The 16,258-nt window shown below is 34.5% G+C and overlaps 1 protein-coding gene across 1 annotated transcript; it reads right to left on the bottom strand.

The window, feature by feature from the left end:
• Positions 1-580: 580 nt before the first annotated feature.
• LOC127647083 (UDP-N-acetylglucosamine/UDP-glucose/GDP-mannose transporter-like) lies at positions 581-13,394 on the bottom strand. The gene is made up of 12 exons (XM_052131170.1): positions 13,192-13,394; positions 12,537-12,570; positions 12,367-12,453; positions 12,042-12,109; positions 11,792-11,863; positions 11,610-11,678; positions 11,166-11,268; positions 6,953-7,045; positions 5,592-5,659; positions 3,912-3,990; positions 3,747-3,829; positions 581-3,655 (listed from the first exon to the last, which is right to left on the bottom strand). The coding sequence occupies exons 1-12, from the start codon at positions 13,338-13,340 to the stop codon at positions 3,547-3,549; spliced, it is 1,014 nt and encodes a 337-aa protein (XP_051987130.1). The 5' UTR covers positions 13,341-13,394; the 3' UTR covers positions 581-3,546.
• Between the last annotated feature and the right edge of the window lie 2,864 nt (positions 13,395-16,258).

Genomic DNA, 16,258 nt, shown 5'->3' with positions numbered 1-16,258 from the left:
CAATGCGCTCTAAGTCCTTGTGGTGGTGTAGTGACTTGACTGTGAAATTGAACATGGAGATTTATAGTAAAAAAAAAAATAGACTTAAATATTAATGTTTCTCTCCCACACACATTTTATTGCTTTTGAAGATATAGATTTAACCACTGGAGTCTTATGGATTACTTTAATGCTGCTTTCATCTGCTTTTTGGACCTTCAGATTTCTGGCCACCATTCAATTGCACTGACAGAAACAACAGAGCGGAGATACTCTTCTAAAAAAATCTTCATTTGCGTTCAGCAGAAGAAAGTAATATACATCGGTTAAGGCATGAGGGTAAGTAAATGACGAGAGAATTTTCATTTTTGGGTGAACCTTCAATGCTTTAAAAAAATAATAATGGGATATTCATCAAATATGCCATCTAGGATAATAATCAGGTTACAGTTTTTAATATCAACCATTGTTTATATGCTCTCTCCTCCTTTTGGGTTGGGTGGGTGCAATCTTTGGTTTATCTTTGCAACCATGACCGCACCTGAACTGCAAACCACAGCATGTGCACTATCCTACAATATAAAGACATACTTGTGTGTATATAACTTTATTGCAGAAAAAACAACACAATGTTTAATTACCATAGAAGTAGCAGGTAATGTGCAAAAGTAATATGAAATGTATTCTTGCTTTATGAACTTAAAATAATAAAATACAAAAGATAAACATCTTTGAGTTGAGGTATTTTAAATGTCATAAACACTTCCTGCTTCCCACTGATACAATCAGTGAGCATTTACTAACATTTTGACACAAGTATAATGGTTCAATTTGACAGGTGTTTTATATATATATATATATATATATATATATATATATATATATATATATATATAAAAAAAATTTTTTAAATGAGAATAAATAAAAATGCAAATTGAATTCTCATGCCATTTAAACATGTTTGCAGCAACAGTAGGTCTTTGAAAAGTCAGTGCCCAAAAAATGTATGTTATCAGTAAAATAAATTACCAAATTCCTAAGCAACGGCATAGATGCATGTGAACAGACATTCAATCAATAACCCCAGAATAAATACTTTTTTTTTTACATTTATAGAAAAAGAAATAATTGAGAAACCTGTGATATTATCTGAATGGATTGGTCAAAAATATCAACATCAGATTTGTATGCATGTGAATAGACATTCAATAACCTCAAAATACATCCAGTTTTGATTAGTCAAAAAATAGCAACATCAGACATAACGCAGGAGACCTTATTTCTTTTTCTGACATATCTCAAATGTAGCCACATTTGACGAAGACAAATAACAAATACTTGTATTATAACGTTCTTGCAAAATCTACTGACAAATATTCATTTTAAATCTCTGACAAAACTGAGAGAACCTGTAAACTGTTAAAGTGCAATTACTACACCTTTTGTCTTAATAATAAAAAGCATGATTTCATCAGTACAAAACAAGTGTTACTGCATCTTATTCCAAAGTACAAAACATTAGATATGCAGTTTTTAGAATTTCAGGTGAAATTTGTAACACTGATAACTCTTAAACAGAAATGGGCTGGGTTTCCCCTAAGAACTAAGTAGGATGTTAGTAGCACTTTAATACTTAATCTCTAAGGCGCGTTTACCAAAAGTATTGTTATCCAAGTAGTTACTTGGATAAAACAGTTCATATATTAACAGGAGCTTTGAACCACTCTTAAATCCATTAAAAGCAACTTAAAATGTATCTTTCTGGCAACGTTCACAGTTTATCAAAGACAATGGGACATTGAATAAATTGTATTAATATGTTTTGATCAGTGGAATGTCATTGTAAACTATTTCAGAGGATAAAAAAAAATGCATAAAATCAATAGGCAGCCTCCGCAGTCTGCGCATGCGACTTGATAGGTCTATATTACAAGACAATACAGTACCTTATATTTGCCTTCTTTGAAAAGCAGAATTGTAATGGCAATAGAAAGATGATATGTTCTTACTGAACAGATTATTTAAGAAGATATACTTGAGTAATGTGACCATGCAGTTTAAAACTTAAATACATTTTTTTATTATTTTTATTTGGTTAAAAGGAGATCAGAGTGAGTATGTGCAATGAGAGATTCCCTCTCTCTTGTCCTTGTCCTCTTCTTTCTACCTTCAATGGATGTTTCAAATCGGCTCGCCTATAGTCTTTTTTACAAGGCAGTAACAAACTGCATGATGCATAATGGCAGTAAGGCTACAAGTAGCCTACACTGTGCCTCACACTCAGACCTGTCTAAATATTAATAGATCATCTGGTTAATGAGTAGTTCAATATTGATGCCCGTAATTTTAATCCTGTTCTGTGTGCATTTGTTCAGTTTCCAGCCAAAGGAACAAAACTTTAGTCTACCTGAGTCGCATAGGATTCACATAGCATACATTCACGAATGTGCATTTATATTTATTGCATCACTTTAATTAATCTCTATGATTGAGCATCAATAAATCTGAAACTCCATCTCACTAAACACATAATTATTTCTTCAACTAAATGCTGTAATAGTTCATTAATTTCGGCACCTCGACAAGGTTACAAACAACTTCCATGTTTGTCAGTATTTCCACATTATTTTCATGTTGAGAAGACAAACTCTGGAAATATTTGCCAAAGTTATCAGCACTTTTGGACCAGACAGCTCCCTTAACGAAGCAATTAAGTTCTACTTTATAACGAACGATCTACGTACCGGTTTGGGAAACAGACATTACTCCATCATAAAATGACGAGCAACGTTAGTTAAGATGATCGTAAAAGCTTAAGTTGCAACGTTATCAGGAAACTCAGCCAATATCCGTTTAAAGCTTGTTTTTAAAATATTCAAATCGAACATCAACTTGTTTGCACACACATACCTTATAGTTTTAAACACTTAGAAACACACGTTCCCATGTATCATTCAGGCTTTGAAGGAACATTCCAGTAAAGTCTGAAAATAAAACTTTACAGTTCAAGTTGTGTTGAAACAGGGTACCAGAACTGGTGCAAGACTATTTAAACATGTAAAAAATAACTCCCTTTTTAATACTATAATAAAATAAAGAATGTAACGTTTTTTCTAAAACCTAACAAAGTCTCATAAAAATAAATAGCCTTACTGACTAGTACAAAATAATCTGTAAAGCATTCTTCAACAGGCAATAAAACCGCTGTGTTTTTAAATTATTGACAGTCATCTATCCCAATTTATGGCAATAGCAGCCAAAGTGCAACATGCCTGGGAAACAGATCATTTCAGGGCACAACTGTCCTATTTCTAACACAGACAATTAACAGCTAAATATTTACTGATGTTATTTTAACCGTTTCACTCTGAAACAAAAAATTCCAGAACTTCAACTTTCATTAGAGACAACATACTCTGTGCGTCTGCAGTACCTTTTACAGTCAGTATCTTCTTCGTGACACCAACAGACTTCCCCGGAGTGAATTCACAGACAACTTGTTCTTGTAACAAATGCAAAAACCCAGTCACAGCTCTGTGCATGACAACAGTGTCCAAACACTAGTTGTCATACAGCCACTTTCCCTTTGACCTCCAGTTTGTTGGCATTGTCACTCTGTTTAGTGGTCTGCTCCTCTGTGAAGGTAATGTAGGAGTACACCAGACTGCCAGCAATACTGAAAAGACAAGTATGTTCATTAAGATCATTAGCAGCCAAATACATCCATCCTTCCATGCCATCGGTTTCCTTTTGGGAAAACGTCATACCTGACGTTTAGACCAATGAAGTTAGTCCATGAGAAAATGTAATCCCCTCCGAACACCATTCCAATATACGTCACTAATATATTCTGCAGAGACAGAAAAGTCATGATATAAAAAAAAAGGCAGCACAATCTGTGTCTTGGCATGTTAAAAAGAAAAATAACTTACTTTTAGGCATCCGACGATGGTAGTAGTTAGCGCAGAGTTATACTGAGTGCAAAGCACTGTGGAGTACATTAAAACAAACCTACAAATGCAAAAGTTAGAATGAATGATAAAGATATGATCATTGTATCAATGTAAATGTGATTTTGGTTACAGTCACAAAGTATAATCTAATTATTTCATGTTAATTAAGCAAAAGGAAAAAACTTACTCTACGTAAGCACAATATAGCAAAAGCCAATGCATTCAGTTTTGTCTAGTTAGTTTGCTAATAGATTTGCGTTTAGTCAACTTCGGGCACTTTTAGCACTGTGGACTTGTGTACAAGCGACACAAAATGACATGGTTGCTTATGTAAATGTGCTTTTAATGTTGAGGTGCTGATTTAGAGTAAGGATGTCTGTTTTGTTCACCACTCATTTAGCTTCTTGAACACTATTGGTTAAGTTTAGGCTAAAGTTTTAGGTTAGGGAGGTACATTTTTATCATTCAAACATCAAATCTCATTTCACTCAATTTTGGCATCCCCCACTGGAAATTTCACTATGAAACTGCAGCCAAATGTGTAAAGCAGCAGGTAATTTTGGTTAGCAAAACTTTTGCCATTGTCACTTAAATTTCATGAGATCAGGCCAAACGTTTTACACGCTCACTATTTATACATTTTTTGTAACACTGTCCAACACAGTATGTACATGCCTCACAGAACATTTATGTAATTCTTGTCTTTTTTTTCTGAAAGTCCTGAAAATTCCAACCACAGTGTAGTTTCCACCACATTTCAACTTCTGTATTGAGTTTAATAGTATTCTGTGGTGGAAATGAGGGTGACGGAAATTACATTTGTTTTTGGAATAAAATGTCCAAATAATCTTTCTTTCAGAGGCTATTCTAATAGCTAACATTTTATGTACCCTAAAAACACAAACAATATTTTCATACTTTACACAATTTGGCAAAATTACAGCTTGACTGAAAATGATGCCAAATAAAAATGCTCTGCTCAAGTGATATATAACTAAAATTTTCTTCAAACATCACTTGTCTTGTATTTAACATTAAGCATGCTCTTCACTGACACTTTTGTCAACTTAATTAAAAGTACACTCATTTGTTAGGGACAAATTTGAATGGTGTGGTGGAAATGACAGCACAACTGTGGGACAGTAGATGATTTTTTGTAGAACTGATAGAAATAATTTTCCCACATTAACAATATTGAAATGGTTTGTTTTTCATCCTGTTTAGGTACTTATTGTTTTAAAATGTAATATTAGTGTATATTTTTATAATGGATTTTCATTGTTCAATATTGAAAGTGTAGGAGAAGGTTAAAACAGTAAAATTGGTACCTATACAGCAAGGCATTTAAAATGTACCAACAATAAATGATGAAGGACAGGTAAAAAAGTTTTTAAACCTGTTTAAATGTGTTTTTAGCTATTTGTTTTAATAAAAGTCAACCCCTGGGACATGAAACTGCAAGAAGTTGAAGAAACACCCAGTTCTCTGAACTGCGAAATGCCATTTCAGAGTTTGTTTTTATATATATATATATATATATATATATATATATATATATATATATATATATATATATATATATATATATATATATATAATTATGTTTCAGGGTTAAGCGCAAACAAATAAGCATGAATAAATGTTTTCAGTTTAACTCACCCCATTATACAAGAGAGGATGAATTGACCTATAAAAAGCATGTCTGACCAACCTTCATAATCAAAAGCCTAAGGAGAAAACCAAAAAGAGTTATAAACAGACAAGCAAAAACCAAATCATTAGTGATACATGGTAAACTATGGCCCACTTATAAGGAAAGAAATGCATAGTGATTCCTCCAAGAATATAATAACCTTATAGTTAATCATTAAATATCACAGCTACAAGTATGTTTGTAAGGTGGCATATTTCAAGATGCCACATAACGTTTGTATTGAAAAGACAGTAAATAGGCTAAACCACACTTTTCAGTTGCAGTGAAATGTTGCAATTGCAAAACTGCAAATGCAAAAATATATTCATATAGTGGGGAGAAAACAACTTGGTTTAACCTCAAATGTAGGGTGGAGAAAACAACTTGACCCAGCCTTGTGTTCCAATTTATTTTTTGATTTACCTACCCCTTTAAAACCACACAACCGGTTTAAAAACAGGTGAAGAATTCACCATACAAGCCTATACCTTATTTCAAGCATAACTACATGAGCTACTACATTCACTGTGCTGGTTAGATGGTATGGCATAATGGTGGCTTTGTGCAAGAGACACACTGCCTCCTGTGCTTACTCCTTCCTGAGGCAGCTCTTGCCAAATAAGCTTGGGCCTCCCTGTGAACGCACTGAGCTAAATAAAATGAGGCATTCATGGAGCGGAGCCCTGTCATTCTAACCTTCCAAACAACTGAGCCTTGTGCCCATACGGCTTTCTCAAAAAGACCAGGGATATTGCACACAAAGTATTTTTTTCCCCTTAGAAGTGGCACTGTTATTTCTCCATTCAGATGGGAACAGGCATGCTGAAATTTATGTCAGTCAGTTATGATTCAAGAGACTTTATTACAACAGCACACAGTCATTGCAATCAGCTAATAGTAGCTGTGTGCTCTCTGGCAACTGAGCAGATGGTGGGTTTGTGGTTGCCAGATCATCTATGGGTATGAGGTTTTGTTGAGAGACATACTTCTTGGGAGTCACTCACGTCCTGGGGTAATTTAAGGTCTGGTATGTAGAAACAAGATCCGATTTATGACTGCTACCAAACTACCTGGTCTCATGTTAAATGCTCATAATAGGTTTTAAAAACTAGGGTTGTCAATCAATTACAAATTTGAATTGAATTAATTACATTCTTATCCAATTAATTAATCACTACTAGTAGCATATATTGTCCAAATGTACTGTATAAAGCCCCCAAATAAAAATTTGTCAAAAGACATTATTGTGAGTAAAGGACTAAACAGACATTATAAAAAGTTAGTTTTTTAAGTCAAGTTATAATTAGAGATATCCTTTGCCACTTACCTTATCCATATCTCCTGTGACATGTGCCAAAAGTAGTGTTGGAAGAATCATAAATAAAGCATTGTAATAGAGCAGGCCATACTTTCCCAGCTCCTAAAGGACAGAAAAAAAAAAAGACGACAGACAAATCAGGTACAAAATGGACACGTCATAAATGCCCTCTTCTCTTCCTAACAGATCACAACCACCTGATATGCAAACAGCTGTAGGGAACCAAAGGTCTTGCTTCAAGGATTGTGCATAAGCCTTAACAGATTGTAACCTTCGGCTTCAATTGTTCAAGTTACCAATGCTTTAGGTAAATCTACATTTCACCAAGTAATTACAGTTTACTTTCTTAAAAAATAAAACCGTAATACTCTGAAAGGTATTATATCTTCATCAGCAAGCTTCAAATAAAGTACACAACCTATTTTTTCAGTCTAAGTCGTAAGGGCAATGCAATAAATGCTACTAATATTGCCACACCAAACAAGCACTTTCGTCTGTATACATGAATTCTAAGCTAAGCCTGTCCTATACACATCAGTACATGCATTCATGAACTTCTTTTGCTAAACTTGGACCCCAAAAAAATGAAAAATACATCATGAATAACAATGTGACAGCAATTGACCCTTTTAACATTTCCGGGTTTGAAATCAGAAATAAACTTCAGTGGGGTAATATTAATCTGAGAACAAGTATTATTTTTCCAATCCCATCACAGCAGTAAGGAGCCACTTAGAGGACAGGGCATGTATTTTCCCACAGAAACAGTTTTATGTGCTTTTGCAATAAGTTTTGCCTTCCCACATAATAGTTCTCGCAATATGTTTTGTGTTCCCTTGCAATACATTAAGCATGGTTTTATAGTAACCACATTTTAACCTTGATATTCATAGTAAAACCATAGTAATAATACAGGAAAATGAAAACTATGGAAATAAAAATGTTGTGGTTATTATGGTTATTACAAATACATAAAACCATAATAATCACAAGAATTATCATGGTTAATCTATAGATAAACCATGGTTACTATATGACTCCAGTATACTGTATTAAAGCCATGGTTTCTGCAAAAACATGGTTACTTATAATAGTTACTAAAATATTACTAAAGTTAAACCACGATTTCCACCAAAAAACAAAGAAACAAAACATGTTTAGCCTACAACAGTCACGGTTACTAAAATATTACCAAAGGAAAATTATTTCCATGGTTAAACTATGGTATATTTATAGTAAAACACTAATAACCACAAAATTATGATTTTTATTACCATAGCTTTCATTTCCCTGTATTATCACTATGATTTCAGTATGAATAGCATGGTTAAAATATGGTTACTGTAGTAAAACCATGGTAAATTTATTGCAAGGGAATGCAAAACTGTTTCAGCAAAAAAGGGCTTAGAGCAATATTGACTAGTGTTTTTTTTTTTTTACGGCAGTATAATATACACTACGGCTGAAACAATTAGTCGGCATTATCGTCAACGTAGTCAATAAAAACATTTGTCGACAAAATTTCCGTTGTTGAATAGTTGTTTGATCTCATTTAATGTAACATGAGATCATATGAAACTCTAATGATGATGCGTGAGAGCAGCACTGCAGCTCGATCCTGACTGAGGAGAGGAATAATTACAAAAATACAAAATAGTAAATACAGAAGCACTCTCGTTGTGGAATAAGCAGAGCCGGAGCTCTTTAAAGGTAACACCCCGGCATTACATCTTAAATGCAGTTATATTTAAAGATGGATTGATGTAAAGAGAAAGGTGAGAGGTCTTCGCCCCATTATACACTGCAAAAAAAATAAGTTTTTGATTTGTTTTGGCTTGTTTTACAATATAAATATCTAAAACTCCTTTAAAAAAATATACATTTTCTTTAGCAGCTATTCTGCAGGAGAAAGAAATTGCTATCGGAGAATGTTGAATATAATATTAAAAATACAAATATTTGAAAATATCTAAAAATCCTTTAAAAAAAAAAGATGCATTCACCTGAGAAGCAGCATATAAGATATTTAGACTTGCTTTAGAGAATAGATCTTGAATACAAGTATATTTCGTGTTTACTGCACTCGCAGAATTATAACCGAGTGAAAAAATATACTTATATACAAAACACACTTATTTATGATACATTCTCTTAAAGCAAGTCTAAATGTCTTATTCAATGACAGCCAATAATTTGGAATAAGTACAGATTTTGCTCTTATGGACAGAAATTGGTACTTTTATTCACCAAAGTGACATTCAACTGATCGCAATGTATAGTCAGGACATTAATAACATATACAATTACTATTATAATTTGAAAAAAAAAATTTAAAATTCAGAACTTCTTAAACTACTTCAAAGAGTTCTCATCCAAAAATCCTCCACATGCAGCAATGTCAGCTTTGCAGATCCTTTGCATTCTAGCTGTCAGTTTTTCCAGATACTCAGGTGACATTTCATCCCACGCTTCCTGTAGTACTTGCCATAGATGTGGCTGTCTTGTCGGGCACTTCTCACACACCTTACAGTCTAGCTGATCACACAAATGCTCAATGGGTTAAGATCCATAACACTCTTTTCCAATTATCTGTTGTACAATGTCTGTGTTTCTTTGCTCACTCTAACCTTTTCCTTTTGTTTTTCTGTTTCAAAAGTGGCTTTTTCTTTGCAATTCTGCACCCCTGAGTCTTCACTTTACTGTTGTATGTGAAATCTTCAGTTTTTTTGGCAATTTCAAGCATTGTATATCTTTCATTCCTCAGAAAAATGATTGGCTAGCAAGTTTCTAAAGTAAGCCGTTTCTTTTTTTGCCATTTTTGAACTAATATTGACCTTAAGACATGCCAGTCTATTGCATACTGTGGCAACTCAAAAACAAACACAAAGACAATTGTAAGCCTCATTTAACAAACCAAATAGCTTTCAGCTGTGTTTGAAATAATGGCAAGTGATTTTCTAGAACCAAATTAGCAATTTAGCATGATTGCTTCATTTAACGATCCAAAAAGCTTTCAACTGTGTTTGATATAATGGCAAGTGATTTTTCTAGTACCAAATTAGCAATTTAGCATGATTACTCAAGGATAAGGTGTTGGAATGATGGCTGCTGGAAATGGGGCCTGTCTAGATTTGATCAAAAATTACTTTTTTCAAATAGTTATGGTGCTATTTTTTAGCTCAGTAATGTCCTGACTATACATTGTCATCAGTTGAATAACACTTTCCTTCCAAAACAGCAAAATCTGTACATTATTCCAAACTTTTGGTCACCAGTGTATGTTGCTTCTCAAGTATCCTTGTTTTAAGGATTTATAGACCATTTTAAATGGAAAACAAGACAAAAACACTTGATATCAATAGGATTTTTTGCCATGCATTTCTTTACTGAATTAAACTTAGAAGTAGTTTTTTCCCCTTTTAAATTTAAAAGTAGTTTTTTCCCCTTTTAGAGGTATTTTTAAAAGATGATTTTGTCCTCTTTATTGTTATAAGCATGTTTAATACAACCTTTTAAGAGCTAATAATTAATTGCAAATAATCGTTCTAATAGCTAGATTAATCGATTATCAAAATAATTATTAGTTGCAGCGCTAATATACATAAAAGTAAAATCATAGAAATTTACATTGAATAATTAAAAAATCTAAATTTAAAAAGTTTGCTAGATTTGCACTGCTAAATTAAGCCATAAATGTTCCATCATCAGTTTGAGGAAATTCTACACATAAATAACCAAATAAATTGAAAACACATTAAGTTCTAAGGAAAAAGTAAAAAGTTGAATTTTCCTGATTTTAACACTTTTTATAAATGTATTACAGAGGCAAAAAAAAAAAAAAGATTTGGTTTGGATTTGGATTTTTGAATTTTTTTTTTAACTAATATAATTTGTCCTTTAAAACTTGAATGATTGTTTGATTATTTTATTTAAAATAATCCTAGGGGACAGAATAGATTCCATAATTGTCGAATCACCCATAGTATATATTCGGATGACACTAAACATAAAAGAACACAAAATGTCAAAAATTATCAAATGTTAAAAAACCAAGTCAATACGATATTTCTATGCATCAAGAGTTGCTTTATTTGGAGTGAGTATAGGAAAGAAGTTCTTCTAAATTAAAGACTACGTACTTCTACAGACTACAGCTGCTTTTTAAGGGAGCACTCAGGGTCACTTCAAGTACCATAATCTCTATCATTAACGTTTTTCTTACCTTAGAGTCAAGTTTCTGTTTCACAAAAGCTCCATTGGCAGCAGTTAAGACGTCGTTCATTAAAATGAACACGTACCCTTGCAGGTCAAAGGCCAGATCAGCACTATGCAAGGAATGATCAAAGATATTAAAAAACATTTATGTTATTGAATGTGTGTGGAGATGGTTAGTGGTCAAGTCTTCCTCATGCTAAATTGATAATATATTAAAATCTTGCAGACTTGGCAAACAACATATTTCCTGAATGTAGCAGTTAATTATCTAGCAATTTTTGGAACCTTAGCCAGTAATCTAATCAAGCTGATCATAAATAATAATTAAAACATATACTTGTTTATCCTACAATGCCCAAGATAGGGATAAACTCTGGTGGTTGAATCATGAATAACTGTTAAAACTTTATGAATGCAGGTGCACAATCTGCTTTTATTTGGAAATATTTACCTTGCAGCTACAAAGGCCCCTAGAATCATTGTAAATACTGTTAGCTGAATTGGCCGGGAGAATTTCTTTCTGTAAAAAGGGATAAAAAATGACTACTGTTATTATAATGATCATCATAGATTAATCAGATGTAAGGTGTATGAAATATTGGCATAATAAATGGTGTCAATAACATAACTTACTTTAACAAGAAACCCTCTGCAAGCATAGTAAAGAGAATAGAAAACCTCCTCAATACTGTAAACATCGGCAGGCTGAAAGAAAGAAAAAAGGTTACTACATATCAATATACAGCATACACTACAAATATGAAATTCTACCTTGTTCCCTAAGACAATTAAATAAGATTTAACCTAAAATATTACTCCAAAAAGAAAAAAGGCAAACATGTATTAATTAATGGCTTATGAGCTTTTTAGTGTTGTATCGTACTTAAGCCTTTTTGTTCCAAAGAGTCCAGTTATTTGATTCCCAACATACAGAAAAGGTAGTGGAAATGTCTAAAACAAACAAGGAAAATAGATATTAAGCGAGCACACTAATAAGGAAGATGAAAATGTCAGGACACAGACTCTTAAACCAAATATATTTACAAAGCAGCATCATCTTCCAGTCCTATGAAGAGGACTAACTAAAAACAAACCAGAGGAAAACCTTTGTGTATACAGAGTCTGTAGAGCTAGCTTGGATAGAAAAAACATGTGACAATTTGCAAGAGATTGCAAATTAAAATGCTTATTGAGGCAAGACTCCTCACCTTTCTAGGTATGCTACCATCAAACTCAGGGAAGGTGATCACCCGGAGGGCCTTTCCCACCCGTAAAACAACAACCGTTGCCAGCATCTGCAGAAGAAAGTCAGACTGTCTATATGCTACACAGTACTGTTAGAGTAAACCTTGAATAAAAGAAAACTTTTTGTACCAACCTGACCAATGCCAACACATATTGAAGAGGGGAACCTGTTCAAAAAGATTGCATTTTTACAAATACCAAAGATTACAATTTTTTTTTTATTGCAAATATTCTTTATTATAAGTTTTGATTGTTATTTTAAAACAACACTTTACATGCCATGTGTGTGAATAAGATCATTAGAGATCATTATTATTCGACACCACTGACTCACGTCGCCCAGTATTAACATTTATTTTCCAGTGAATGTGTGTATCTGCGGTCAACCTTAATAAAGTAAACTTAACAGAGCAAACAACATCAAATTGGTTCACAGCTGGAAAGATGATTTTGTCAGGTTAGTCAGTTTTGACATCCGTGGTGGCGGTAGTAGTTGTTAGTGGATGCCAAAATATAAACGTATAAATGTTATTTACATGGTAATCCAAAGGTTTTACCATAGCACTATGGTTGTTTTTGTATTTTTTTAAACATGAAAATACCATGTTACTTGTTAGTACTTTTTGCTAGTGTAAGTATTGAAACACAGTCCCCATTGATTGTTAACAGTGCCACACAAGCCCCTAAAATAACTCTCCTTCCATACCAGAAGGTCCCCAACTATTCCAAGTATTCTAGCTCTTTAGACAGTCGGGCACTTGTAACATATCAGTCAAAAGTCTCCTTACCTGTAATTGGTCAGGACGCTCTTATTCACCACAACTATAAGGAAAGAGCTTATTCCGTAAAAGCCTGCTGCTAAAAGCTTCAAGAGTACCGTTAGTTTTTGGTCCGCCATCCCCGCCGCTGCTTCATTCCTCTGCTCACATTGCTTCATTCCGTGCGCGGTGCCTTTCTTCCTCCCTACGTTGACGCCTCTGAACTTCCGCCATGTTTACCAGGCAGGCGTCGTATAATGTGACGTCATGTCTATTTAAATCAAGCAGATGGTGCTATTTGTCGCCTCCTTGCGGCAGCCGACTGCATTACGTTTCTAACTATGCAGAGTATGGAAAGCCATAAGGGTCAAAATTCACGTGTTTTGTATTGCCGTATTAAGCTTTGAAACGCTGTTTTCTAAACGCGGTAAGGTTAAGTTAACGCATGTTATTTTAGCGCCTCACATAACTTAATTAGCCCATTAATTTGCTCATACATAACTCGTACATAACTCCTCTATCGCGTTTGAGGGATCTACGGTAAGTCGGAGGATTCAAATCATTAACAGCAATGAGAAGCTTTGTTTCACATTGCAAATGCACATTAAATGTCTGCAGCTGACTTTTGGCTAACTAAGCTGAATATTCGCTAACCAAGACCCTATAGACCTTTATCGCAGGGGAATTGATGGCCGGAAGTGTTCGTCGAAAATCTCTGAAGCAGTGTACCGCGTCTTCTGGTTGTTGCTGTCACCGTTAACATGGCGACTGGTTATCGCTGGTCAACTTCGCTTTCAACTCTCCCAAAAGTTGGGCAAGAAGATGTGGTGCGACTTGTGAATAAGCATTCACAAGTCAGAACCTCTAAGCTGGACAGAGGCTATAAGTTGTTTTTCAAACAATTTATCTTCAGTTACAGAGGTAAGTGACTCGCAAATTAAAGTAATCTGGTAATAACTACCGACAACTGTATCCAGTACCTACAAACAATTTGTCTGATATTAATGCTATTAAGTAAGACAGTAGGCTAATTTGTAAGTTATCAGTGATTCAGTTGTGATAACCTCTCGCCTTTACTGCAGTGTCAGATTTAGTGAGTGAGGAAGTAGTAGTACAGGCGAGCTGTTACCGGTCAATGAGAAAGAACAAGGAGCCTTGTATACTTCAGGTTATAATGTTTAGGAAGTCAAGGCCTGAGTCCGAAATCATTCTCTGGTCCCTATTCTTTAAAAACATCAACATTCTTTACTGGTGTTCTGTGCTCTCTGTTGTACATCATTTTGACAGTAATATTTCAGAGCCCTGTTGGATATCAGTAGATTTACACTGTGGTTCCAGACATGGATATACAATGGCAAAAAATTCCAAAACTGGTAATGTGTAGTGAATAGGGTATGGTTTCAAACCTACACAAGTTCAAGATTATTTGTTCATTATGTTTTCATCTTTTCCACTGCGGTTGCAGATGTTTTTGTCCCTTTTAGTTAAAGTTATGTTCATTTTGTTCAGTCTAGTTTCACCATAACTATTCTAGTGTTAAGTAAATTCTTCTTACTGTGTAAACTTCCTCTAAAGTACATATTCTTCACTTCAAGGTTGTACTGCAAGCAGCTTGGAAACCTGTTGTACTAAATTGATTTTGCTGTTCATGTGCTGCTGGAAAGGCTCTGTGTAACGATGTGGTTGCACTGCTTTTTCAAATGGCACATTACAGCACTATGGGGCTGAAGACAGTGCCACCACCACTGTCATGCACCAGTGCACTTCAAACATGGCACAGACCAAGGACACAGGTACGATTTCTGAACCAAGTTGTGACCTTTCCTGACCCCTGTTATCCATTGGGGCCCACTTGCGAGACCATAAACCACAACCTGGAATTTGCAAGATCTTTTCGAGCCTCTCCAACATGACTTTAGTGGACTCAAAATTTGGACCAGTCCCTCAAGGTTCAGTTCTCTCATATCAGTGCCCACCAGTAATAACACAAGAAATGAATAAGCATCCTGAAGCACCCTTATTCCTTCAACTTCCATTAAATGGCTATACATCTGCAATTTGTTCCCAATTATCATCAGTTTTACCATATAGAGAGTTTAGTGGTCACCAGTGGATTGTCATGTATCATTGAGAAGGATACAAGGGGGCAGTCAGAGAATCCTTTATGGAAGCAAGTTTGTCAGCCCCGCTTAACTTTTAGTAAATTTGGGGAAGTATGAATATGTATTTATAAATATGGGTATACTGCAAGCAAACGGCTTATTTCTTTGAACTGGAAAATTATTTGTGCACCAAATATAGGGCGGTGGGTGAAAGAAATGGTAACAAATATGTCGATGGAAAAGATACTTGTATTTTAAGGGATAAATATAAGATCTTTGACGGAGTCTGGGGGCTTTTCAAATTGTTTCTAAAATATGGTGAATTGGGAGAAGTGTTAATAGAAGATTAAGAGGTAAAATGGAATATTAATGTAAGGTACTGAGGTGTGTTTTTGTTTCCTGTGTTGTTTTGTTTTAGTTTTATTTTTGTTTGATTGTTTGCTCTTGATCTTGTTCTTTCTGTTATTTTGAAATGCATATGTATATGTGTGAAATTAAAATGCAATAAAAAATGTGAAGAAAAAAAAATTGGTGAAGTATGCAATGTAAAAGGCGAGTCTTCTCAGGCTCTGACCTTCAGGATTGTGAAGGTGGTACGGCAAACACCTGCCATGAAAAGGGGTATTGACCTTGAGCCAGAAGTCTTACAGCAGTACAGTGACTTATGTAATGTAAATTAATCTCCCTCTGGATTTGGTTGTACATCCTGATGCCCCTTACCTTGCCGCTAGCCCTGATGCTAAGGCATATGTCCCAGCTGCAAATCCTCCCTTTGGGTTAGCTGAAGTCAAATGCCCAAATGTTGACAGTATAACAGATGTGACTCATATTAAGTTAATCGGTGGTCAGGCTAAACTGAAAAGAAACCAAAAGTATTTCTGGCAAGTCCAGGGCCAGTTGGCAATAACTGGTTAACCCTGGTGTGATTTTATCACATCTACAAAAAGTGACCTCACAGTTGAGAGAATTTGGCTAGATGACTCCCTGATCATAGA

This window comes from Xyrauchen texanus, chromosome 7, assembly GCF_025860055.1.
Source record: "Xyrauchen texanus isolate HMW12.3.18 chromosome 7, RBS_HiC_50CHRs, whole genome shotgun sequence".
Classification (NCBI taxonomy): domain Eukaryota; kingdom Metazoa; phylum Chordata; class Actinopteri; order Cypriniformes; family Catostomidae; genus Xyrauchen; species Xyrauchen texanus.
Note: the sequence above shows the minus strand (reverse complement) of the source record. Positions and strands in the feature narration are given on the sequence as shown.

Coding starts and splice junctions, on each gene's coding strand:
- LOC127647083 (XM_052131170.1), bottom strand. CDS start 13,340: ATGAAGCAATGTGAGCAGAGGAATGAAGCAGCGGCGGGGATGGCGGAC. Junction 12,454..12,536: donor TATGTGTTGGCATTGGTCAG/GTTGGTACAAAA, acceptor TTTCTTCTGCAG/ATGCTGGCAACGGTTGTTGT. Junction 11,269..11,609: donor GGGGCCTTTGTAGCTGCAAG/GTAAATATTTCC, acceptor TTCCTTGCATAG/TGCTGATCTGGCCTTTGACC.